The 27,314-nt window shown below is 36.7% G+C and overlaps 1 protein-coding gene across 2 annotated transcripts in view; it reads left to right on the plus strand.

Moving 5' to 3' along the window:
* The window catches only part of LOC121423432 (protein sidekick-2-like), an 86,589-nt gene extending 67,968 nt beyond the window's left edge, over nt 1-18,621 (plus strand). For both annotated transcript variants that reach the window (XM_041618767.1, XM_041618768.1), the window contains exons 5-20: nt 45-326; nt 665-785; nt 1,447-1,616; nt 2,587-2,744; nt 4,081-4,252; nt 5,008-5,096; nt 5,727-5,844; nt 9,230-9,331; nt 10,495-10,636; nt 11,145-11,290; nt 13,028-13,231; nt 13,636-13,800; nt 14,136-14,405; nt 14,843-15,160; nt 15,621-15,766; nt 16,303-18,621. In XM_041618767.1, the coding sequence (XP_041474701.1) occupies nt 45-326; nt 665-785; nt 1,447-1,616; nt 2,587-2,744; nt 4,081-4,252; nt 5,008-5,096; nt 5,727-5,844; nt 9,230-9,331; nt 10,495-10,636; nt 11,145-11,290; nt 13,028-13,231; nt 13,636-13,800; nt 14,136-14,405; nt 14,843-15,160; nt 15,621-15,766; nt 16,303-17,985 (4,286 nt within the window). In that variant the 3' untranslated portion in view covers nt 17,986-18,621. The remainder of the gene's footprint in view (nt 1-44; nt 327-664; nt 786-1,446; nt 1,617-2,586; nt 2,745-4,080; nt 4,253-5,007; nt 5,097-5,726; nt 5,845-9,229; nt 9,332-10,494; nt 10,637-11,144; nt 11,291-13,027; nt 13,232-13,635; nt 13,801-14,135; nt 14,406-14,842; nt 15,161-15,620; nt 15,767-16,302) is intronic.
* Nucleotides 18,622-27,314: the final 8,693 nt, after the last annotated feature.

Genomic DNA, 27,314 nt, shown 5'->3' on the forward strand with positions numbered 1-27,314 from the left:
ACGAGTCAGGCCTTCAGGTAATGAATGTATTTCTTTTGTTGCAGCTACTGTCTTAGAAGACTTTGCGATTCTGCATAGGGGTGACAACCACACTATCCACTGTGTCATTGACATTGACAGCACCAACCGAACAGCAGCTGACGTCGTCTGGATCAAAGACTATGACAAAGCCATAGACCACCATCCCCACTCTGTGCTTAACGACACGGTCGCCCGTCTTCACATCCAAGAAGCTGTCTTCGAGGACAAAGGCACATACTACTGTTCCTTCCCCGGCGATAGCTTTTTCGATTTTTTAGAGGCATCAGCCACAGTGCACGTGGGATGTGAGTATGCGTTGATGATTATGTTCTTTATGTAATGTAAGATAGTTCAGATGTGGTGCATTGATATAGCGCCCTCATTTGAGCAATGAATATATGTATTTCAGGGCACTGTGGAATTTAAAAAACACAAGAGTTTGAAAGAGAATCGTAGTGCCAAGAACTGTTTTTCTTTTTTGTTTATAAATGGATAAGACAGAGATTTAACTGTCTCAAGGGATTTAATAATTTCACAAATTCAGTGATACATGATTCCTTTATTTTTATTGTTGAGAAAGGGGGGGGGGTTGGAAATAATACATTGAAAGAATGTAACTTTACATGTTTTTTTTTTTATGTAGTACCACCGGAGCCAGTGGAGAATTTAAACTGTTACACTACCAACATCAATGAATACTGGTGTGAGTGGGAGGATGGCCGCCCGACCAATCTTAAGACTGTAGATACCTTGTACTATCAAGGGTAAGGAGAAATATTATAATTCATTTCAATTCATTGGATTTTATTTATATTCAACTCAGTCAATAAATCAACTCATTTCATTTAAATTCAGTCATTTTTCCCTTTTAATTTTCGATATACATGCATACTACTGATGATCCAGATAATCTAATCACATTACAAGTGGTGCTGATTTGAAGCGATTCCCACTTTTCACCCCAAAACATGAGCTTTCTGTTACCTATATAAGTGAGTTAAAGGCAGAATCATGCACAAAAACCACATTTCATATGCTTGTTAGTATAATTAATTAATTGAAAAATATATGAAATTAATTTTTTGAAAATTTTACTATACAGTATTTTAGTATACATCCGGATGTATGCGCGTGTAAATTTTCGTGGTGATTGTGCAATCAGCAGCCAAGATCTGAAAGGTGGTCGAATTGACCCCCCCCTCTATCCTGGTCTGAAATAGCTCATTTAAATTAGGGTTAATTAAGCAAGTACGAGCTACAGTACGGCATGAATTTATTCGCATTCAAATGTTTTTATCTCTGTGTGTGGTGCAGCAATGTTCTGTTTGAGACTTTTTTGTACTCCATGGCAATACTGCAGTGGAGTAACTAAAAGTTGCAAACAAACGAAACAACATGCATGTTTTCTTTGTTGTCATGTTACAGACCCTATGTCAATGGAAACAGAGAAATTCTGCCCTGCAATCCTGAACGAGAGAACAACTTTTGCCGAGTTACCGACGATCCCTTCCAAACAGAAATATTTGTCGTGAGCGAAAATCCCCTTGGCAATAGTACCTCACATTTGAATAGACTATTTGATCCACACTCAGAAGGTAAGACCATAACACAAAGGTTTACAATCAATCCCTAAATAACCAATCACGATCTTTGTTCAATGTGCACTCTTTTCAAAACTCTGACCATTAACCAATCAAAATGGTTCTTTCAATTCACTGCAAACCTTTATGTTGCAGGGTCCTATGGCTGTTTTTATCCTGCATGGTGCATTCCAAATATTTTAGTGAGAGAGTTGTGAGTCGTTTCCGAGCAAAACTATTGATCGAGCAGCTGATTTGCATGATTGATTGCATCATTATGTAGTATGCAATAATACACAGCCCTATGATCAATGGCCAAGCTCTGTGAACCCTAATGTCTGCATACCTCTATTTCATTCGGAGCTGAGGATAGCGTTTCTCCACAACTTCATCTGCATAACTTTAGGAGCATTCATGAAAAGTTTTGTCAATGATTTTAAATAACTTATTTACTCTTAGCCAATCAGATGCAAGGATTTCAGTGGCTTATAACAATAGTCAGTGAAAGTCACTGACTCTTAGTTTCATGACATGCTTCACTGCTCTTGCACTTTTTAAACATTCTTTTATTTTGTTTTGATATCCTCTCATCAGCTGATAATATTATCTTTCCTTGACTGTGAATGGATGGATGGCGTCCATTTCATTTCTGTTCATTCTTCCCTCCCCAATCCACAATGTTTTCTTCTAGACTTGAAAGTATCATTTCTGCAATGCCATAGTCTATACTTATCCCCCCCAAAAAAAATCCTGTTAATATTGAAAAGAGTTGCTTTTTAGAGCTTTTACTATTTCAGCAGTTGCAAAAAGATGACACAGTAGTTCAAGATAATTTTATCATTTAAAGAAAATGATGGATTTGGAGTGAAATTTTTTTGAACCGCATCCCTTAAATTCACTTGAAAATTTAAATAACTGTTATCCTGTCTCATTAACCTGATACATTTACTAATCACTCAATCGTATCTTGATCTTTCACTTGTAGTTCGGCCAAACCCTCCAGGGAATGTAAGAGCAGAGATCAACGAGCGACGCAAGATTGCCATGTCTTGGGAGCAACCTTCTGATTGGCACAGAACCGGCCTTGCCTATGGGTTGCACTACTGGTTGCAGTACCGAAAAGAAGGGGAAGGATGGCTAAATGTAAGTAGATGAGTTATGGATGACGATTATTCTGATTTTTTAAAATCACATGATTTGATTTGACTTTATTTTACATATTTTCACAAATTTGATTTGACTTTATTTTACATATTTCACAAGTACAGGAGGAGGAGCCGTGGTGTAGTGGTTCTGACTCTCGCCTTGTAAACAGAGGGTCGTGTGTTCGAATCCCACCGCGGTCTGGCGTCCTTTGGCAAGGCGTTAATCCACACTTTGCCACTCTCGACCCAGGTGCTAAATGGGTACCCGGTAGGATGTGAAAGTCATTGTAGCTTGTCCAGTACTGTGTGCGCCTCACAGGTGACTGACTGGAATACTCCCCGGGGAGTGGAGGATGTGCACACATTGTGTGCGGGAATGACTGATTGAATCCGATGACCAGGGTAATAATATATCTGTAAAGCGCTTAGACACGTCGTTCCGATGGATTAAGCGCTATATAAAAGCGGATTATTATTTTACATATTTCACAAGTACAAACAACAATATGAAAACAATATCAGAAAATTCATGAGAATACAAATCAGACAAGGCATAACAATTAATTCAAATTAAAAGAAAATAGCAATTTGGAATTAGAGACAATTTAAAAGAGTGATAGGTGATAGAGTGATTATGATAGGTGTTCGTACAGAATGAAGACACAGAAAATTGAGAAAATGAGAAACGGGATACATTCGATGATCATACGTGAGTTGTTTGTTTTGAAATTGTGAAAAAGGCTGTTGACAGAGCTAGGTTAAAAGATGATACCGTTTAAGCCATCGATTATTACGCCTCTAGTCCATTGTCTCAACTTCAGGTGAGAAATTTTGGTGTTGACTGCTAAGAAAACATGACAAAATTTTAAAGTAAGTAATCAGAGAACTGGCAGCCGAAGTTTCTTTGAGAGACTTTGGTCCCATCTTTCAAAAAGTTGTGATTGATCCAATCAACCTCAATTATATGGATATCCATTACTGACATAATTTTTCCTACCGGAAATTTGCACAATGTCCTTTGTAAACAAAGAGCAAGCACATTGAATTGTCAATACAATGATAAAGGTATGAGTCATCATATCTAGAAATTCTTTGGAACAAACATGCATTTCAGATGTTAGCGTGGCTGGCTTTCCTTAGTTGTGGGTGATCGGATCAGTTGCATTTCTTTGTAAGAAGGGACCCTGGTTGTAAGTATAAGTACATATATCTTATCAAAGGCACTAGAACTTGTTATCAAATCCCAGTTACATGGACACAAAAGCCCTGCTATAGCAGTGGAGCTATCCTTCCCTTTGATTGTTAATAATATCTGTTTTATTCATTCATTTTAGGTGTCTTTGGATAGTATCAGAACCGACACGGAATACATCATCTCAGCCCTTGACCCTTATACGACTTACTTTGTCCGGGTCAGTTGTGCCTACGATGTCCTGGTTGACCATTATGATGGAAACCCATTTGGTACCTGGTCTGAGCCCATCGAAGTAGTAACCATGGCCGAAGGTATGATGAAGTAATAGCCCATCGACTTGAAATACATGTCTGGGGTCCTAAAGACCCACAACTACAACCATGTCATTATGGCAACTGCCATGGAAACCTTGATTCTGATTGGCTGCTGAGCCCTGTTACCATGGTAGTTTCCATAATGTTACCATAAACTCTTTATGAAACAGGCCCCTGGGGGGTGTTTCACAAAGATTTGAGCCTGACTAGAAATCATTCTTTGATTCCCATTGGCATGTGGTGTATATAACATCACCACACTGGTCAGATGTTGCTTATTGTCCACACAAGGTTACGCATTAAATATCACGTGCCCTTTGGCCCTTAAAAATAATATAATGATAATAATATATACTGATTTATATAGCGCAGAAACTATGTGCATATATTCTAGTGCGCTGCAATTAAGAGCTGGTGAAATGCTTGAGAACAAAATTAGAAAAGGGGTAAAGAAATGTATGGGAATTATTTGAACAGATAGGTTTTTAATTTAGGCATGATTTTAGTTTGCCTCCCCTCTTTGTGAAACATCCCCCAATCTACCACATTTTTGAAGCTGTATAAACATAATTCCTGTAAGAATATTCATCTCAATTTCATTTTGATGTTGCTATGTGCTCTTGTAATCCAGTTGTGTGTTGGTTCCAGCTGTTGGTCACACTCATACTCACATGTAGTTTCTTCGATTTCTAATCGTAATGTGTGAAATAATCCACGATTCTTTTTATGTTTTTTTTTCCCTGCATCCACAGAGCCTGGTGCTACCATGAGTTCACTCACTGTCGTTAGTGTGAACGGGGATGCCAACTCATACACTCGAGATGTCGTTGTAGGATGGCAGGTAAAAAATAGCTTCTTTTCGGGATGAATTAAAAGATTAATGAAAGTAGTTACTGTAAACACGGATTTCATGTGAAAAAACACTGATTACATGATAAAGACTGTAGAACCAAGGTTAACTGTCTTTATGTCATCGTGGATCTAGATCTAGTACAGTTACATAAACCAAATTTTGTAAAATCATGAAATCTAAGCTGAAAAACTGTCGCACTGAAGATCACCGACACAGATGAGCACATGTGGGACGGTGTATTATTATTGCATGGAAAAAATACCCAACATTTTGGTGAAATGATGTGCTTATTTTACATATTTCTCAGCCATTATGCAATTTCTTCCAGAATCATATGGCATATATTTTTCATTCATTCACACAGACACTTTGGTGTTTATTTTATTGCATTTTGTATGAAATCATTTTATATTGTTACCACAACTGGCATTTGTCTTTATTCTCACTGAATATGAGGTTTAATTTTTGTGTGCAATTCTGTGAAGTGCATTCCCATGTCGTAACATACAAACTTTGCAGGTTTGAATTATGTTAATGTTTGCTATATGAAAATTATCTGTAAATTTTTGTTGTTACTGTTTTCAATTTTTATTTATATCTTTTTTTCTGAATTTCTAGGCGATACCAGTGATTGAATACCGAGGTCCAAACTTTGGGTACAATGTATCAGTGCACAACGAGACTGGTGGAGTTGTGCAGTACAAACTTACTACCAACGACTTGTTTCATTTGAAAGGTATGTGAAGACAAAAAGACGCATGTGTATCCACATTGGGTATCATTAGTGGATATTATTAGAGAAATATGATTAATTTACATTGCAGTTTAATAGGTTGTATACTTTTCAGCTGTCAAGATAAACTGAAATTGAGATATTTGTGTAAATTTTCACAAAGCAACAAGGAAGTTAGGTCTAGAAATGATGATTTTATTAAGTTGATATTCAAGTAATGCATTCACACCCCCCCCCTCCCCCAAGAATAAAAATATCTGGAATGAATTTTAATTAAGGCAGGGGTGTTTCACAAATAGTCAGGTCTGACTTTAAGACATGCCCAAGTTTCAACATGCACACAATCTGTAAATGTAATCTCTCATCGCTTAACGCGCGGCAGAGCGGCCCCCCTGACCATTGTGACGATGCATTACAAACCACATGCACCTGGGAATTTAAGAGCAATTTCAGTCACTCTGGAACCCCAGTGAAACATCCCTCTGTGCTTTAAAAAGAAATGAATTATACTGTTATATTTGGTTGTGTTTATTTTGATTGCGGATCCCGTAACACAAAGGTTAGCGATTGATCGTACGCTTGATTTTCACGATTGATTGTACATTGTAGTCAATGCAATCAATCATAAAAAAATGCTCCATGATGATCGCTAAACTTTGTGTTATGGGCGCTTACTGTGAGCAATTATTGTCTATCCTCCCAATCCCGTTGTTCTACCCTTTCCCCTTTGTCATTAGTTTCCTTTCTCATATCTCTGTCCCGTTTGTTTCTTGACCCTGGAGCACTTCCATACAGTTAACTTTCAAACCATGAACTTCTCAATAAACTAGGGGAGCAGTCTCAAAGTAGCATGAGGATGCTTATTGTCAAATCTGTTAAAAATCAAATATTGTATAATAATAATTCTTGACTTTCTCATTTTACATCTGATTTTGATTAAAATTTTCAGTATTATGCGAGCTTGATTTTCTCTATAGATTGAAATCAACATTTTTCTTGGATGGACTTGACCTTTAACATTTATGGGATACTTTAGTTAATGGGTTTATAGATCTCTTTTTGAGGAGGTTTAACTTTCAAACCATGAACTTCTCAAGAAACTAGGGGAGCAGTCTCCTAAAAGTAGCATGGAGATGCTATCTTTTCCTGGATCCTCTGTGAATCGGAAAAGCTCTGATAGAATGCCACCCAACCTTTGAAAGGAAAAAAAACATCACCCCAGGATTGGCATCACATGTGTATGTGTGTCCAATCCAGTTGACTTGTTTTCATTTACAATTCAAGTGATTGTATGGTAGGGCCAAATAGTTTCATACTCTGATCTAACTTACACCATGTAGCTTACATGTTAAAACACTTTAATATATTCTACAATGTTTAGAAATAAGTCAACCCTCCAGTGCACACGATGTACGTGCAAACCTGACCAGTAAGTAAAGCTTTCGGGACAGTTTCCCCCAAGCGCATATTATTTAACTTGTTTGAGATTTCTTCTTTCCTTATGAATTCAATCACCCTTTATCGTTTCAGCGATAATGATTCCATTACTTCTGGCACACTTTAGACTTCACTTTCATGTTATTATCTTGACACCCTTATATTTTGTTTACCTTCTAGGATATTAATTATTTATTTTATTACAGAAAAACATTTTACATGAATTCATGCTTTATTTGGAATTTGCCAAATAAAAAGTAATTTTATGTTTTCCTTCTATTCTCCTCTTATAGTTGGATTTTACAGCATGGAATTTAGCTTTTTTTTTTAATAATTTTGTATCATCTGCAAAGAATATGATTATATGAAAGTATTGATGGTGGGTTAAAGTGATAATATTCGTGATTTTATAGCATTGATGCCCTGCTGAATATTGATGCCCTGCTCAATATAAAGTGATATAAAATTATAATAATATGGGCAGAATTCCAAGTTCAATTTATAGTGGAAATTTACTATTTAAAATTCAAGGTTGTTTATGATAACCAACATGTGAATGAACTATATACAATCAAATGTTTGTGCAAGCAGTGTTGATTTTATTATTTTATCAGACTTATCATGTTATCAAGCACAATTTATCTTTTTTAAACTATTAGATCTGCAATTCTCTGTATTTTTCTAATTATTATCTTTCAAGCACCAGCCCACTATGTTAATATTTTGCACATGCTTTCACTTTGAGTATAGATTTTTGGAAGACTATTGATTGTCATGGTAAATTTTAACCTAGACCTGTAGCTAATAATTTTTCTTCAAAGGAAGCGGAGTTTCCTTCCATGTACATGATAGAAAAAAATATTGTATTATATTATTTAAGTTCTCTGTCTCCCTTCTATATATGTCAATATTTTGATGGTATTTTTCACCATATTTTCTAGAATATCTTTTTTTTTAATTGATTTTTTTTATTTTTATATACATATGTTTATTGATGCATGGTTTTATACTTGAAGTTTGATGCAATTTTTTTTGTTTCTTCAAGATTTTGTTTGATTCTCAGTTACTTTCATGGTTCTAAGGATTCCTTTTTAGATGAATCAATTTTTCTGCTTGGTGAAATAAAGACTTCATTATTTTATTAATTTGAGATAAGGAAAGTTTGTTCATTGTTAAGACAGCAGAAAATCATTCAAGCAGGCTATTAAAGTAAAGATTAATCTCAAGGTTGAGAAGGTCACATACTAAACATCTATTTTTTAGAAAACCTTTTATTTGTTCATGATTATTCTCCTTAGATAATCACTGTCAAAATCATCTTGTCACCATCACCACCATCATTTTCATTTTAAACATTACTGGCAGCAGTAGTAGCATTTTATGGACAATATAAGACCAATGCTCTGGTAAAAAGAGCCTATTGCAGCTTTGTGTAACCAACCACCTGAAAAATCAATGGTTCACAAAGATTTATGTTTGCTTCTGGTTGTGAGTTTAAATTAAGTTTGAATTTAGAATTCACTGGGAAAGTTGTTTATATTGCTTCTAAAAGTTGGACCCTGCTAGACATATGCTTCTCTTCTTGAACTCAACAGAATGACCATAACTTGATGCATTTCTGCCAAGAGTTACCAACACTATACACAGAAATAAATGTATGGGACCACACACAAAATTTTCAGCCGTTTATAAGTTGTAATATGAATATGAAGATGTTTTTAAGTACAATACATCGTTACAGATCATTTTCTGTACATTCCAACTTAATACAAGAAGAATTTCATAACTCATATTTTTTCTTCATCTCTCCCACAACTTCCACAAGAAGAATATCATTCATATTGAGTTGTGCAATTCAATGATACATACTCTGCCAGTCTCTTTATTTAGTACATCTTTAGCCTCATCAGTGTATTAATTTCCTTATCATTAATTTGTTGTCTTTCAACAGATCTTGATAGATTTAAGAGGTTAACTGTGTATGTGACGCCTTACAACGATGTCGGCCCCGGGGTCAACAGAGGTCAGACAACCCTTCAAGATGAAACCACAGGTGAGTCATTCACTCCCACTATGGAACCTGTTTCACAAAGATAATCATTAATGGCAAAGTGCAAACAACTGTGATAAGCTACTGAAATTATGCTTTTTGATTGGCCAATCCCATATTTGTTCAAGATTTTCCGAAATAGTAATTGAAAACATGCTTTGTGAAACGGACTTTATTCAACATGAAGTGAATAATATACTGGGATTTTTTTTCTTAATTTGGATAGAATACTGAGCATAACGGTAGAAAAGCATTCACCCGGTTCTTAGTATAATTTAACATAAATTATGAGATACGTCATTTTTTGGTGCATGATCTGTACCATGTGTATAGTATTACTCCTTTGCATAGTGAATTCTGTTATTCTTAGATACTTTATAAAAGGCCAGTTATGTTCTAATGGGCCATAGATGAGGTATGGCTTTAAAGCTAATTGATAGTAGTTGTAGTAAAACACTAATTTCGTGAGAAAGTCTGTAAAACCAAGGTTAAGTATGACTATATCATCATGGATCTACATCTGGTACAGTTACATAAACTGAACTTTGTGAAATCGTAAAATCTAAGCTGAAATATGATCACACTGAAGATCGCCAACACAGTGTATTATCATTGCTGGAATAAAGACGCGACGGAAGTGACTGAATCCGCGCTTATTTTGCTTATTGCTCAGCAATTACACAATTTCTTCCAGAATCCTTTGGCACATATTTTTATTCATACAAACAGAGGCTTGGGTGGTCATTATATTAGATTCTGTCAAAAGTCATTTTGAGATTGTTACCAGAACTGGAATTTATCTTTAAGTATAAATGAATCCAATCCAAAGCAGGATTGAGTATGGCTTTCAGTCTAATTGATTAATCCAAACAAATGAAATCATGGATATTGTATTGCACCAGTGTGTATTTGCCTAATGAAAGGCATGAAACTGAATAATAAAACCCACCATAAATGCTGTTTATGGTCCCAACTGAGAAAGATGAATATAATTTCTAGTTACAAGCAATCTTGAAGATTTTTTCAGCTGAGTTCTAAAGCTGGTCACAAGAGCAAATGATTGTTGTAAGACTGTTCTACAACCTTCCTACACATGCAAATATGAAAGGAAACAAGCAGAGGCAGTGTTTATCCAACATTCGCTTCTTTCTTTTATATCAATACAGTTCCTGACAAACCAGAAGATCTGAGGGTGGTGACGAAGACGGCCAGTTCGCTCCAAGTTTCATGGGTACCACCAAGCAGGATCACAGGACATGTTCTTCGATACGAACTGGAGTGGTTTAAAACCAGTGATCACAGTGGAATGTAAGCAACTTGGTTTTTTTCTAATAACACCATCCTAATGGATTCTTGTTGGGTATAGCTGCCAACTAGTACTGATTTTCCGTATTTAGTACTGAAAATAGTGAAGAATACTGATGGTTTCATGCAAAATACTGATTTCTTAAGTTTCAGTTTATGTGTTGTCCTATGGTATTCCTGTGAAAATCCTAATTTCCTCACCAAAATACTGATTTTCAGCCTTGAAAATACTGAAATGTTCTTGTTCAGGTTGGCAGCTCTGGTATAGATCCTTTAACTCCAAACATGGTCCGGGCCTCAGAACGGCCTTATTTCGGTATACAGTGCCCTATACACAATATAAATGGATATGTTCAATTAAGGAACTATTCATGTTCATACTCATATTGCTCCATGTCATCATAATTTATAAAGATAAAGCTTTAAGTGTGAATCACCTTAACTGTAAAGCTTCCCAAGTGTTTGGGATAGATCATAATTTCGACTCAAGACGCCTCGTTACTCTTTTCAGGATGAGTGCGGAGGTTCCGCCAACAGAATCCAGTCATGAGATCACCAATCTAGAGGCATATACGTCATATCGGGTATCGGTGAAGACTGTCAACAAACGAGGTCCTAGTTCAGGAGCTGCTGTCTTTGTCACGACATCACAGTCTGGTAAGTTTACAATGTTAGTCTATTCCTCTCTCGACTTCTCTCTTTCTCTATCCTTTCTCTATCCTTTCTCTTGCCATCGTCTTATTCTGGATGTGTTTCTCCCTCTCGCAATATCTCTCTCCCTCTGTTATTTTATCTTTCTCCCTTTATATTTTCTTTTCCTCACTAACCTTACTATCTCAGACATCCATGCTTTCATGTCTGATTTTGTAGCACCTCACACAGGTGAATAAAAATTGGTGTTTGTGAGAAAGTAATTTCTTTGAATGCATGAGCTCTTTATCATTACTGCCATACTAAAGGTGGGATTATATTAACGCCAGTACTTAGAAATGTGAATATGAAACACATTATATTATTATTATTGTTGTAGTTGTAGTTATAATTTGTAATTTTAGCTGCAGTTGTAGCTGTAGTTGTAATTGTAGCTGTAGTTGCAGTTGGAGTTGTAGGGACAATTGCAGTTGTAGCTGTAGTTGTAATTGTAATTGTAGCTGTAGTTGCAGTTGTAGCTGTAGTTGTAATTGTAGCTGTAGTTGCAGTTGGATTTGTAGTGACAATTGTAGTTGTAATTGTAGCTGCAGTTGTAGCTATAGCTGTAGTTGTAATTGTAGCTTTAGTTGCAGTTGGAGTTGTAGTGACAGTTGCAGCTGTAGTTGTAATTGTAGCTGTAGTTGCAGTTGGATATGTAGCGACAGTTGCAGTTGTAGCTGTATGTTTAGTTGTAATTGTACCTGCAGTTGTAGTTGTAGCCGCAGTTGCAATTGTAGTTGTAATGTTAGCTGTAGTTGCAGTTGGAGTTGTAGCCGCAGTTGCTGTTGTAGCTGTACGTATAGTTGTAATTGTATCTGCAGTTGCAGTTGTAGCTGTAGTTGTAATTGTAGCTTTAGTTGCAGTTGGAGTTGTAGTGACAGTTGCAGCTGTAGTTGTAATTGTAGCTGTAGTTGCAGTTGGATATGTAGCGACAGTTGCAGTTGTAGCTGTATGTTTAGTTGTAATTGTACCTGCAGTTGCAGTTGTAGCCGCAGTGACAGTTGCAGCTGTAGTTGTAATTGTAGTTGCAGTTGGGTATGTAGCGACAGTTGCAGTTGTAGCTGTATGTTTAGTTGTAATTGTACTTGCAGTTGCAGTTGTAGCCGCAGTTGCAATTGTAGTTGTAGTTGTAATGTTAGCTGTAGTTGCAGTTGGAGTTGTAGCCGCAGTTGCTGTTGTAGCTGTACGTATAGTTGTAATTGTATCTGCAGTTGCAGTTGTAGCTGTAGTTGTAATTGTAGCTTTAGTTGCAGTTGGAGTTGTAGTGACAGTTGCAGCTATAGTTGTAATTGTAGCTGTAGTTGCAGTTGGATATGTAGCGACAGTTGCAGTTGTAGCTGTATGTTTAGTTGTAATTGTACCTGCAGTTGCAGTTGTAGCCGCAGTGACAGTTGCAGCTGTAGTTGTAATTGTAGCTGTAGTTGCAGTTGGATATGTAGCGACAGTTGCAGTTGTAGCTGTATGTTTAGTTGTAATTGTACCTGCAGTTGCAGTTGTAGCCGCAGTTGCAATTGTAGTTGTAGTTGTAATGTTAGCTGTAGTTGCAGTCGGAGTTGTAGCCGCAGTTGCTGTTGTAGCTGTACGTATAGTTGTAATTGTACCTGCAGTTGTAGCTGTAGTTGTAAATTTGTAGTTGCAGTTGGAGTTGTAGCCGCAGTTGCTGTTGTAGTTATGGATTATATGATTCTGTTTTTTTTTCCCCAGGTCCATCAGGGTCACCTCTGGCCTTGCGAGTGAGCCCAGTACCAACCAACCCTGATCAACTTCTTGTGAGCTGGGAGGAGGTACCAGTCAACCAACGGAATGGAGAGATTCAATTCTACACCATTATCTACTGCCCTCTAGATCCAGCACAAGAACAGGATTCCCCCATTACCGTTTCCTTGGCAACAGGCTCCCATTGCGCTGGTAAGTCATGGTTGTGTTGTACTGTGTATATTTGAAACACTTTTGACATATTCATGATGTGTGTGTTTTTGTCTTAACTAGTGGGTGGTAACAAAATCAAAAGCCATAAGGTTGTTTGCTTATTTCTTTATGATTGGAATGTTGCTCATCCCAATGTCCTTTTGATATTTTTCTCCAGCATTTTATTAGTGTTGACTTTTAATTACTGTGTGTAAGACAAAGGCAGGGTTTCATCATGAAAGTTCTGATTGAAGTAATTAAGCATTAAAGAGGAGCTATCCATTATTCTATACACCGTTACTGTATATTGCATACTTTTACTGTAAAATGATAATCATATGCAGTACTTTCTAAACATGGTCGTATTATAAAGTATTTGCATCCTTTACCTATTCCTCTTTCAGATGGAACGCAGCAGGAACTCAATGTGACTGGTAGCCCTCTTCCCTTGTCAGAAACTATATCGGGATTGAAGCCGTTCACGGAGTATGTGGTAAGGATCGCTGCCTCTACGTCTGCCGCCAGAGGGCCTCCTTCAAGTCTAAAGAAAGCCAAGACCAGCCAAGGAAGTAGGTTTCCTCTGTATTCTTCACTTCACTTGAAAAAAATAATCAGTATCAGATTTGATAAATTTTGGGTCTCTTGGGGATGTTTTGTAACGGGGTTCTTAACTTAGGTACAACTTTGAGCCTTTTTTTGTCCCTTCACTTTTTTTATATTTTGTTAATGTTCTGCATTTTGTTTACCCATTGTTATTGTATATATATACACATAATAAGTATGTCTATTTATTGTTTCTTTCACTTTGAAGATGAAGACCTATTCTAATTTGTAATAGCATCATTTTTTTGTTGATATTTTATAATACTAGCTAATATCTCCACCGATCTCTCTTTACCTGCAGTGCCCAGTCCTCCTCGCGACCTTCTCCTGACCTTCTCCAATGACAGTGTGATCCAACTGGTTTGGGAAGCACCAGAGCAGATGAATGGAGACTTCAAGAACTACATCATCAAGTACAATGATGAGGTACAGTCTGTGGATGTCAATTCAGCAACCTTGGTAGTGAATGGATATGTGAATTACACCATTGACGTTCAAGCTTGCAGCAATGCTGATCCATCCCTAGCCTGCAGTCTGCCTGCTACTACACGCGTCACGACAGATATCGGTGGTAAGTAAGAATTTGAAGTTTTGCGTGTGAAATTTAGATAGCACAGACTTGTACCATTCGGATAGGATTATTTACATCTGTGGCCGAACTTTTAGCATCACCATGGGAAAGACCGGGGATCAAATCTTTAACCTGTGCATCAGTTCGTAACTTCCCCTTTGTAGCTTGGATTACAGGTATACATCACAATTTCATTTGCTCAGGGTATCTGATATACAGTCCGGATCAATGGCTTGTCCGGACAGAACAGCAATTTCAAGAAATTTGCTAGAAGTATTTCATAAATTTTCTAAAGTAATGACAAAATTACGAAACAAAAGTATTCAAAATTGCTGTGCTATCTAATGCATGTATTACGAAAAAACACACGACCTAAATGTCATGTTTTTATAGAACTGAATTCTGATCTTCAAAGCATTTTTTTTTATATTCCACAGCTCCGTTAATGGTTACTAATGTTGATGTTCACCTTGAGACGCAAGACACTGTGATAGTTACTTGGGATAGACCAGAGGTACCTAACGGACCTATAGACTATTACATGGTGCGCTACCGACCCGCAGACAGTGATGTTGAATGGATGGAAACAGAACCACTCCTGATACCCTCTGCCACCATTCAGATAGACTGTGATCTGGTGGATGGGGCCACCTTCTTCAACTTTGAGGTCTTTGCGGTGAACGAGGTCGATAGCATCCCCCTGGCTGGAACCATGTCCCTCGCTCATCTTTTCGAAGTCTGCAATTTACATAAAGGTGAGGATTTTCTCTTAGTACCTTGAAAAGATTGTCCCATTTTCCGTGCATGGTTTTGATTGGAGTCTGTTCTGTGTTTGTATTATTGTTCTTCTGCTATCTATATGGGTGTTGCGTGAAACTTATTTGCAATCGTTTGCTGATTTTAATTGCATCGATAAAAAAAATTAGCGAATCCATTGAAAATATCAGTTGCATCGGTTGCAAATTTTAATTGCAATTAATTGCCAATTTTAGTTGCACTGATGGCAAATCATTTGAATTGGTTGCAAATTTCAGCCGCATCGCTTGCAAATTTCAGATGCAATTAATTGCCAATTTTAGTTGTATCAAATACAAATTCTAGTCAAATATGTTGCAAACTTCAGTTGCATCAGGTGCCAGTTCCAATTACATTGCGTACAAATTTCTGCTACATCATTTGCCAAATTTTGTGTTTGTTTTGTCCCTTTCACAACAGTGCCTGTGGTCACCATTGTGCTTGCCATCCTCCTTCCAAGTTTCGTTGTCATCATCGCCTTCTGTTTCTTGATTTGGGTGAAGCAGTCAGATCTCTTCAAGCCAGCACCGGATCCATACTTCATTGAAGCTGTTCTTAATCACAATGTAAGTCAAATCATCCTGGATGAATTGATGATAAACCTTGCTATGATTATATGCTATTCATGTTAATTTAGGGGGGTGAAATAAAGACATTGGAAGGTCAGTAACATTTCAAGAATATCAGGAACATTTCAAGTCTATCAACAATATTTCAAGTTTTTCCATCTTTCTAGTGACTTGTATGCATGGACATAGCAACATGATGTTGTGCTATGCAAGTGGGAGGGGATTACACTATAGATTATCCCCATATCCCAACCAGTAGCTCTGCTGCTAAAATCTAAACCAGTTCCTCTATGCCTCAATTGATTTTTGTCCAGAAGAGCCTCTTAAAAATGAGTTCATCTATTATCCAAATGCGAGTTATTTGACTTTTGAATTATATTTCATTAGATTAAAGGAATTCTGCCCTATATAGTTTAAATGTGACACATGCATTGTAGGGTATAGGATTGCAGAAACAATATGAATAACTGTTAGATGATAAAAGAAATCAGCACTTTGTAATCCCACTTTGTAATCTATTTGTGCTTTTGCAGGATGAAAAGTTCCAGATGCAGGGCCGTCTTCTAAGCGTGCGTACCGAGGGGGAGAAGTTTGACACTCTTCGTCCGGCCAGTTCCTCTACCAATCTCCTACTGCCGTATGACAGATTATCTTCTAAGGAGAGTACTAGTACAAATAGCAGCACAGACCAGGGTATCCATGATATGGACGGATTCAATGATGAATTGCGATATGTCCAAGAGAATACCGGAAGCCGTAGTAACAGCGAGAGTGACGAGGATAAGGCCTCAGCACCTGCAAAGCACATGATGCGCATCATGAGCGATGACTACGAGGAGGAAGACACCGTGTTTGGAGCTGACTGCGATGGTTCAGTGACCTACTCCCGCATCGCTGAGGTTGACGGTGCAGATTGCTCAACCCCGATGTTATCCAAGGAAGCAGCGGCTCAGTATATGAGCGATGGCAGTGAGGGATATTCCCAGCTGTCTCAGGTCCCTCTACAGGCCAGTGCAACACCACCAGCTCCAATCCGAGGTCTCTCTGACCAGAGGAGTGAGGCTTCCTTTGGAAGCCAATCAACGGTTAGCTACCACCGACTGGGTATGAGTGGCCTGACTCCAATCACTAGCGTAGAAACGTTGCCATCTGAAGATCCCTTGGCATATGCACGTCTGTCCCAAGGCTCCGAGACAGACAACGACTACTCCCAGTTGGCTGATTCCTCCAATCAATCACCAACAGAATCAAGAGGAGGGAGGACACCCAGGCAGACTGAACCGAGGGATGAAACCAACAACCAAGAGAGCAAAGGATTGGCTATGAGTTTGCCAAGTGTTTCCATGGGCGGTCGCATCCAACCTCCACAAGAGTTCATTGTCGCCACTGCTCTCTCTCCTGGAAACCACCCTAACCCGGTCTCCAAGACAGATCTATCAGGATATGTCACTTCCCCTCCAGTCACAAAACCACCCCCGCCTGTCAAGCATGTGAGCCCAGATATGCCCAAGAAAGACCTGAAATGCGATCACAAGAACCTTGCAGACTCCAAATCTCAGAGCGGGAGTGACTCCTCGTTGACAGATGGAGAAGCTTATAGCACACTTGGATTAGCAGAATCGCCTTCTAGCTCTGTCCCACATCATCGGCCTCAGAAAGTGGATCCGTCTTTCACAAAGCCAGACCCTCATGTACCAGTAGATTCTGGGTATGTATCAAAGGAAGCAGTTACTCCTGCAGATTTACAGAGCACCCCCGTGAAGAACCCCTCAGGCTACATCACAGAAGCAGAGTTACAATCTCTCCCTCAAAAGCAACCAAGTTTAGCAGATCCAAAAAGTGATCATAAGAATGATTTGCCTGAGAGCATTTCGAGCCCTAACAAGCACATACCCAGTGGACTCCCAAAAGTCAGAGCAAACGGGTATATTGCTCATCAAGACGTGCTGCCTCTACAAAAGACTGATGGTCCAAAGACCACCAACCACAATGCAGCCGATCCGTACATCACGCCTGAACAAATGGCGCAAATGCCACAAGGGTCCCAACATCCGCCCAGCACGCCGTCGCCGCCACCTTCACCGCCGCTAAACAACAATCATCCGCTGCCGCCCGGCAAGGAATTTCGGCCGGACGACCCCTGCATAGGAATTGGGGTAGACCGAAATATAGCTGCATTGCCTGCTAACCATTCAAGTAATTTTGCTGTATGTTAGTTGACTGCATGTTTGACTGTGTATAGTATGATCATGAATTAGTGATGATATTCAATTTTGACTGTGTTCACCTCTGTGTATAACTGGGATCGATACCATGACAAGGATTCAATATCTCTGGATGCTCATCACGATGGTCAGGGAATGAAAGAAGAATTAATTGCTGTTGGTTTGGTGTTATCTACCTCTCTTCAAAAAAAAAATCTTTTCTTGATATTTTTATTTTTGATGTGATATTTTAGTTTTGGAAGATGGGACAGTTTGCTGTTGAGTCATTATGGTGTGATTCAAGACAGCAGAATGGTTATGATCTGCAATTGCTAGATGACATCGGCGATGTCTTAGGAAGCATATACGACTGCCAGGTAAAGGACAGCAATTATCAGCATTAAAGTAAAGAGATTTTAAAAGAGAATAGTTGAAGGTGCCGTGCATGGGATTGTGGGTATGAGCAAGCAATTCAAGAAGTTCATGATCACATTTTTTATGAGCATTTTTTAAACCTCAAGAAGGTAATTACACATGTAGGTGTTTGTCTGTACTGTGATAATTCTATAGTCATAATTCTCATGATGCTCTAGTTCAGAGTGACCGTACAAGCTCACATTGCTTCACTCACTTTAACACTAATAACTTGGAGCAATTGATTTACTTTGCTGAGCCTGTTTGTGTTACAGTGAATGAAATAATGCTAGCTTGTGCTGTCCATGTCCAGAGACGAAGAGCATGTGGATTCAATCCAAGATTGAGCCAGACGTAGTCAACTTTGTAAATTGGAAGACAGTAAGATTTCAGTCAAGTCATCCTTATATCGTTCCAATGATCTATCTTGCAGAGCATTGTTCCCTCCCGTAACTTGATTCTTGTGGGTCTATTATCACGTTGCCACCATTCAAGGGCCAAATGAACAAGACATGTCTTGAAAACCCTTACAGCTCATATACTTATATCTGTTGCCAAATGTGAATGGGAGTTTACGGAGAGTGGAATACATCAAGGGCCATCACTCCTCTGTTATCATTATTATTATTTTGTGTGTAAATATTTGTAGTAAAAACAGAGATGTTTTCACTTTCCAGCTCATGTAATGGGCGCTATTTTTATGATCTGTTTTCTCTAGATCTTATACGGCAAAAAGAAAATGGATCACGTTTGATGTGTGTGTGTGTCTTATCTATTATATAACATGCTTCATTCAGTATTTTTGTTATGATGATCTTTGCTTCGGCTTGGAGTAGAAATGTGGCGTTTAAACGTGCATTTATATCACAAGGATTTATGGGTGGGACTATTAAATTGCATCAAACAACACAGGCACATTCATCCTTTTCCTTCACTTGATGTTTTATCTGAAATCAATTGCAAATCAAGAGGAAATTGTGTTATATTGGTCAAAATTTTGCTTTCCTTACAACAAAACTGATGCTATTTAAAGTAATGTTTTTTAGGGAGAATTTCACAAAATAAATGATTAGTGATTTTCACTGATTATTGTTATAAGCTACCAAAATCCTTGCATCTGATTGGTTCAAATCAAATTCACTGACAAGATGCTTCATGACATACTCTTCTTGATATAATTTCAAAAAAGGTTTAACATTAAAAGATGCTGTTGTATATGGTGCTCACATAACTATACACAATTCACCAGCAATCTGTGACTCACTCTAGCACTTGTCCAGGACGAGAGACTGAACAAAAGGTTTTGTGAAAGCACTCTCTTATTCTGAGTGATAAGAGTGTTAAAATACAGCAAAGAATGACAGCTTTTAGTTGATACCACTTTATAATGCTTGATTTCTTCCACATGCAAACTAGATGTATATTTACCTCCTATTCACCGTTCACATGTGTCAGTATTACATTTATTTCTTATACTTGTCTTCTCATGAAATATAATAGAAACACTATGTTGAGCCAGTAGCACAAAACTTAGCAATTGATTGTAATGTTTACTAGTAGGCCTCATTGCACATGATATAATCTAATGTATTATCAATCACGAAGCTTTGTGATACCGGGCCCTTGATAAGTGTCTCACTATGTGATCATGACTAATCAAAGTAGCACATATGGTGATGCCAAGTTCAATGTTGATAACTGGTGTTACTGATTTTTCCATCAGCCATAGCACTGAACTTAAAATGAGGCTGATGCTGGGATCGGCGTCGCTTAGTTTTAAGACATCAATGATATGATTTGATCTGTACACAAAATTACATTTTTGAGCCGTTAATGGTCACATGCATGTGCAAAATTATGTGTAACCTTGTAACTATTTTCCAAAATGTCACGAAATTTGGCTTGAAAGATGTGCGAAACTCGAAGGCAAAAAGTCATCAAACGTTGATGTGAGATGTATTTATGTCACAGACCCAGTGCAGTTGGGGTTTAAGGCATTGTTATTCTCTCTAAGTGGTAATGGCTTTATAGGCATACAGACAATATGAAATACTTTACTTCTTCAGAACTTCAATGAACTCAAGTGAATCTCATGATTGATTAATGATGACAAAGTGCATATATCAAAGGGAAATCCAAGTCTATCAGTATGAACTTCTTTTAGTAGTGCCTCTTCTACTTAGGGGGTAATAAAATCATGTTCAAGCTATATAACGCTGAATATACCGACTATGACTCCATGTTGTCATGTCAATTTTTCTTGATATCCGGCCCAAATGTTTTCTGACTATGTCATTCTCTTTCTCTTTTCTCTTGAATTTATTCAAGTAAAAATATGCTTGTTCAGGAGGGGAGCTACCCCTCTAAGGCCAACAAAGACCATCATAGCTACCTGATATTGTTTTGTGTAAGATAGGATCAAAATCAAATGTAATGCATGTATCTATATCTACTTCTTTATTATGTAAATATATGTACAGTGACTAGTTTTATGGTCATTTTTTCAAGATTGTATGTATGCCATGAACTCTATCTTAGAAACAGTGCAAACAGTAGTTCCTTTATGTCCTTATTTTATTTGTCTTCTGATTATTTATGTTGCACATCATTGCTTTGTATATTGTCACCATCACACATGTTGTAATATGATGATCATATTTTTATCATTTGATGATTCTGATTAGTCTTAATCAGGATTTTGTTGAGATCTTTTATGAAAATCTTTGAGGAGCTGTTATGAAAAAAAAAATGTTTATTCTCTGTGAAGTCTTGAAAAACCATTAACAGTATTATTGGTTGGATGATGATTTTGTTATTTTTATTGTGTCAACTTTTCATGAGGAATGAAGTGGATGTAATTCTCGAGTTTAGGAATCCTACTACAGTGGCTGTCAATATAAATATGTATTTGTATGAAGTCCTACTATTGTTTTGAACTGAATTTATCACTCCGTAAATGATAAAAAATTGTACGACTACCATTTTTAGTTAGCTTTTGTGTGTTTTCTTATATCTTCCACCCGTATTTTTTTAAATTTTTTTTATAAGCATTCCTTGCAATAGGTGTTGACTGTGCTATGTGTGCTCTAATAAGGGGAGGCTTGAGAACCAAATTTTAGTTGTCAATCTAATGAGTTGTAACTTGATTTAAATTGGTGTAAAAAAAGCATTATTGTTTGTGAATATGAAGGATTGTTAAACCTCAAAGTTAAAGTTGCATTTTTTTCTCCACTTCAATACCATACATGCACACAGCCTCCATTTAGATGAAAATTTGGCTGTTTGTTAATGATGCAGTATTGAAGTCATATTTGGAGAAGCAAATTGAATTTTCTTTCACCAAATTTTGTACTTAAATCTACACAATACCTCTCACTAAACTTGTACTTAAATCACGCATTCTTTTCTTCCAACATTTCACCATTTTTTCCTTGAACCTTGTTCTTTGTAAAATGGCGTAGCACCGATTCAGATAGATGTTGTATTTATGTTTCTTTAAGACTTTACAATTGATTAGACCTCATCCTGTAATATTGCCTTCACTTGCTTTTCTGTTTTTTTCTACTTGAATCCCCACTTGCTGACTGTTTTCACATTAAGAGTTGCTTTCTCATGTTTTTTTGTTGTTTATAGTTTGTACACTTTTTCATGTCAGCAATGTCTGATTCACAATCTAGTAATCTCAAAAATGAAATATTTATACATCTTTTTCACCTGGATATCATTGGAGCAAACGATTTTGACCAAAACAATGGCAATGTATAATGCTTGTTTGAAATAATGCGGTAAGGTGTTTGAGAAATTCTTGGATCTATTATGTAGCATTTTCGTAAGGGCAATTGTACTTAAAATTTATCCCAGTTAATGTACCCGTGTGTCATGTGGAATTTAAACACTAAGCTTTATTAAGTCAGACAGTTATTGGGGTTTACTCGAAGCTCAACAGTTACTGCCAAATTTGGTTACACAAATACTTTTCTCAAAGGTCAACATTTACTGCCAAATTTGGTTGCACAAATATTTTTCCAAGATATCACGCTTAGAATTTGAATTTGAAATCATTCTGCCGTTTTTATAACTTTATCCCTCACCAATATTTAAATATATATATATATATATATATATATAACACTGAAGAGCTGCCAAGTCTCCCATGTTATGGGGTGAATCATTTGAATTTTTAAATGATTTTACAAAGAGAAAAATGCAATTTAATTCTACCTGATTCACAAGTTGAATACCTCATTTGGCTGGTGTGTAATTAATAAAATCTGCCTGGATTAATTCAAATAGAAAATTTATTATCTCTTTAAGGAAAAGAATAAGTACAATTGGAGACCATTCTTCCCCTTTTTAAAGTTCTAATGATGTTATCTAAAAAGGAAAAAGAAATTACCTTTCATATTGGTTAGTTGGATACCTCAATTGATTTCTAAGCTATTGGGAAATGCTTGCCTGCATGTATAAAGTTAGCATTGTGTTTTGTACTGTGTTCTGTATTTCTTACCATTTTAAGAGAAAATTACAACATCTGGATCTTATATGAAGATTTTTTTTTTCAAATTCATGCAAATGTATCCAACAAGGTTCCATTTTCATAAAACTTGCTTAAGCCAGTTGTCAAATGATTATATTAATCACAGATTTGTGATGACTGGTCTTGTTGGAAGTTTTTTTTCACATGATCTGTATCATGCTAGAACTAGGCCATGTTACATAAAGGTTTGTGATTAATTGCAAAAACCAATCTGATTGGTTCCCGGTCAGTGTTTTGAACAAAGTGTGCATGCAACGATGATCTTGATTGGTTACTGTCATTAAGCGATTGATTGCAAATCGTTATGTCACAAGGCCCTGGTCATGCTATGTATAAAAATGATAGAGGTTCAGAGAATTATATCGTCAGTTGGATGACAGGAATGCAAGGAAATCAAAATAGGTTATATTTTTAAAACTAAATTCACTGTCAGATGGAAGGCGTATTTTCATGCGAAACACTCTCAGATGCGATAGAAATATTTTGCGAGTTATTGAAAAGAAAAAGAGACATTATTTTCATGGTATTCACTCTCCAGATAGTATATCTATATCTATATATATGTATATGAAGTCATATGGCATAAATCATTTATGATGATACTGCTTTGTTTTTTAAGAAAAAAAATATATGAAAATGTTTCATGCCATCGTGTACAAAGGATAGTGTATGTTTTAGTGTTTTAATATGTATGCATACTTTTTTTCATATCAATGTGAGTTATGAAATTTATATATATGTATGTATGAATGTATCACATGTCACATACTGTGTAAGCAAATGTCATCACATACCGAAAGGTGAGAAAATAAGCATTTCTCTTTTCTCTGAGACTCGTTTATATAGTACATGTACACACACAACAGTTTGAATAGCACAGAATCATACATGGCAGTAATTATGTATTTGTGAAAAGAAATTGATATTATTTTTCAGTTTAACTAGACACAAGATGGATAATAGTTAACAGTAATTTTTACTGTTTTTGTCTCTGCAATTTCAATGTCATGTGACTTATGCTTCATTTGTGACAGATGACTTTCATTTTGTATTTCGTTTTGTTCCTCATAGTAATATAGAACAATATTTAAGATTAATCTAAGAAACTTGATAATTAAGTTTTAATTTAACAGAAGGTAATTGGCAATCTGGTTCACAAGATAATGTGTTCTCTCTCTTACTCATTTTGTTATCTCCCTTCTGCATTTTGCAATTTTAGATTTAGCTCACAGTGAAAATCTTTTGTCAAACTCTGTCTCATTTATGAACTAATCATTCAATTATTGAAACCTTATATTTCGAATCATCTTTTGATGTTGATATTCATTTTTTGTCGAAACCTGACTTTGCTCAAAATATATATTTGATATCATAGTTTCTTCTTAACTGTAGTTCACAAAAAACAACTATACATTATGTATAAGCAAATTGAATATTTTTAGAATTGTAAATTGGTGAAAATTGATACTTTTTTTCTTGATCTTTGTTTCTTACGTGAAACTTATGATGAATACAAACAGCTAGCAGTATTTCAGTTCACACCAATGGTAACAGTTTTTTCTTTGTTAAAATATTGATACTTGCATGATTATGGTTGGTTTAAGATCACATTTTCACAATTTACATTTAAGGTAGCACAATTTTTTTTTCATCACAAGATACAAATCCTTTAAGGTGTGTTGTGATTTTATACATGTAGCAATGTAGTAGAATTAACTCCTTCATGTCAATTTGTATTTTCAATGATTTAAACCAACAAACAAAAAAATCAAAGAAAAGGAATGATAAAAATCAGACTGCCCTGACCAGGGCCCTGTCTTACAAAGAATTGCGATTGATCCGATTAATCGCAACTATGGACGGCCAGCAACGTCAACATCTATTATGCATGTTTGTTCAAAATATTTTCTAGCTATGATGTATATTCATGCATTCATTGTTTTCTTGAAAATTCACTGTGTTTCTCTGGTTACAAAAGGACATTGTGCGAATTTCCTGTAGTAAAAATTATGACCCTGGTGGATTTCCATTGAGTTACGATTGATTGGATCAAACGTAAAAAACTCTTTGTAAGACGGGGGCCATTTCACAAAGCTGTTCGTAAGTTAAGAGCGACTTTAAGAATGACTGGTGATCCTTTCTTACGCGCTAAACCATCGCCTATGGTATATACCATTTACCCAAAGAAATGATCACCAGTCGTTCTTATCTTACGAACAGCTTTATGAAACGCTCCCCAGTAGTTGAACCCGGGGCCCTGGCTTGCATGACAAGGACCCCATCTTACAAAAGAGTTAAGATTGCTCCAATCAACCTCAACTATGTGGAAATCAATGTCATGTTTTCTTAAGGAAATTTGCACAATGTCTTTTGTAAGCAAAGTGGAGCACTCTGAATTTTCAAGAAAATGATGAATGTATGAACATCATCAAATCTAGATAATATTTTGAACAAACATGCAGTGTAGATGTTGGCGTTACTGGCTCTCCATAGTTATAGTTGATTGGATCAATCACAGCACTTTGTAAGATGGGGACCAGCGTTATACCAACTGAGCTATCACACATTGCCCATCTCTTTACCTTGGCTTTAGCCGCACAGTGGGGTTCTTCCATGTCAATGTATATCTATACCAAATGCCTACCACTAGACAAGTCTCCAATTCTTGGTCAGGACAGTTTGATTTTTATCACAAAAATTCTTTGATTTTTTTTCAGTATGATAATATAAAAGAAAATGAATCGACATGTTTTTTTCACTTGACAGTATTTTGTGGTTTTGATATTACTCTAGTACAATCTAAAATGTAGGCTATGTCGGTTCATATGTTGGATCATGAATATTTAATGAAAAATCGTCAAAATCTCCCCTACAATGTTTGGAAATCAATATTAAGAATATACTTCAATGGAGAATGATTAAACAAGTGTATGTTTTGATAATTTTAATCTGAATTTTGTGATTTTAGATAAAAAGGCAAGTCATGCTAAATTTTGGAATCTTAATCACTGAATATTTTTTAAAAGATGAGATAATATAGGACTTCTACTATGTGATTCAGGCTATAGAGACAAAATCATTTATATTTTTTAAAGGAGTATTGTCAATTTCTATCTCTGTATTTTTGTCTGTATTATGTGATGGAATTTGGCAACGTGTAACCAATTATATATATTTCTGTCTCGTCAGATATGAAAATGCTTGGTGTTGGAGTTTAATTTCATAATTATGTTTTTGTTTGTGTGTATTTGAGGATGATTTGAGGTATGTTTCAGAAACAGAGAGTAAACAAATTAGAGTGTATGTGTGTGTGTGTGTGTCAGGGAGAGAAAGAGGGGGTGGAGGAAGATGGCCCGGAAGATGGACAATGTCCAGAGATTGAGGAAGGGGAACACATTTTTTATATCAAAACGGATGGGATAAATGGCGAGGGAACCATTGGACCAGAGATCAGGAAAGGTAGAATGAAAGAGAAAATGTGGCAGAGATGGTGAGAAAAGGAGAATATATTTTTTTTTATAAAACTATAAAAGAGAAACGGGGGCACTATCAGACTACATACAGTTCGGGAAGGAGCAAGGGAGTAGGAGAGTATGAGAGGGCGGGGCGCGGGCAGCGAGAGAGAGGGAGAGATGGATTAGATTTTATTTAATCCAGGAGGCGAAGGGGGGGACTATCAGAGCCAAATTCAGGAAAGGACAAGAAAATGATAAAGAGAGGGAGCGTAGGAGAGAGAATGAATGGAATGGGTGTAGAGATAAATGAGAAATGGTAGGAGAAAAGGCGCGAGAATTAAGGATTATCAAATATGGAGAAAGGAAAAGGGAAATGATCTAGAGTGATCATAAAAGAATTTTAAAAAGAGGAGAAAGGGAAGTAAAAAAAAATAACTGGTTTACAGAGAACCTCCTTTCGACCCCCCCCCCCCCGGACAAAAATAGAAAACGAAGAGTGTCTTCCTCTTTGTTTTTAATTCAACCTCTTAGTTTTCAAGTTTTCTTAATATTTTGCCGATATTATTTCCTCTTATTCATTCTGTTTTGCTTTGCCCCCTTTTTCTTTAAAACGGGGCACATATTAAAACTTAGATTATCTTCCTTCTCTTTTACAAAATTAAGTATCTATTGTAAAGTTTCGCTTCTTTTCTTGTACTCGCTCGGGAATTCTCAGAAATAGTGCACATATTTCAACTTATGCCATTTATTTACTGGCGAGACCTGCTGCTTCACTGAAGATTGAAAAGTATAGTTGGAGCAAGTTGGAGTCAAATTGGCAGTTGCCGAGCCATTAGGGTCGTGCCCTATTGCAACCCCTCGCCCCCACCGTGCCTAGCCTATTCATTTGTTCTATAGTCTATCGCATTTTCTTTCAGAGCTTAGTCCAACGCTGA

Source organism: Lytechinus variegatus, chromosome 11, assembly GCF_018143015.1.
Source record: "Lytechinus variegatus isolate NC3 chromosome 11, Lvar_3.0, whole genome shotgun sequence".
Classification (NCBI taxonomy): domain Eukaryota; kingdom Metazoa; phylum Echinodermata; class Echinoidea; order Temnopleuroida; family Toxopneustidae; genus Lytechinus; species Lytechinus variegatus.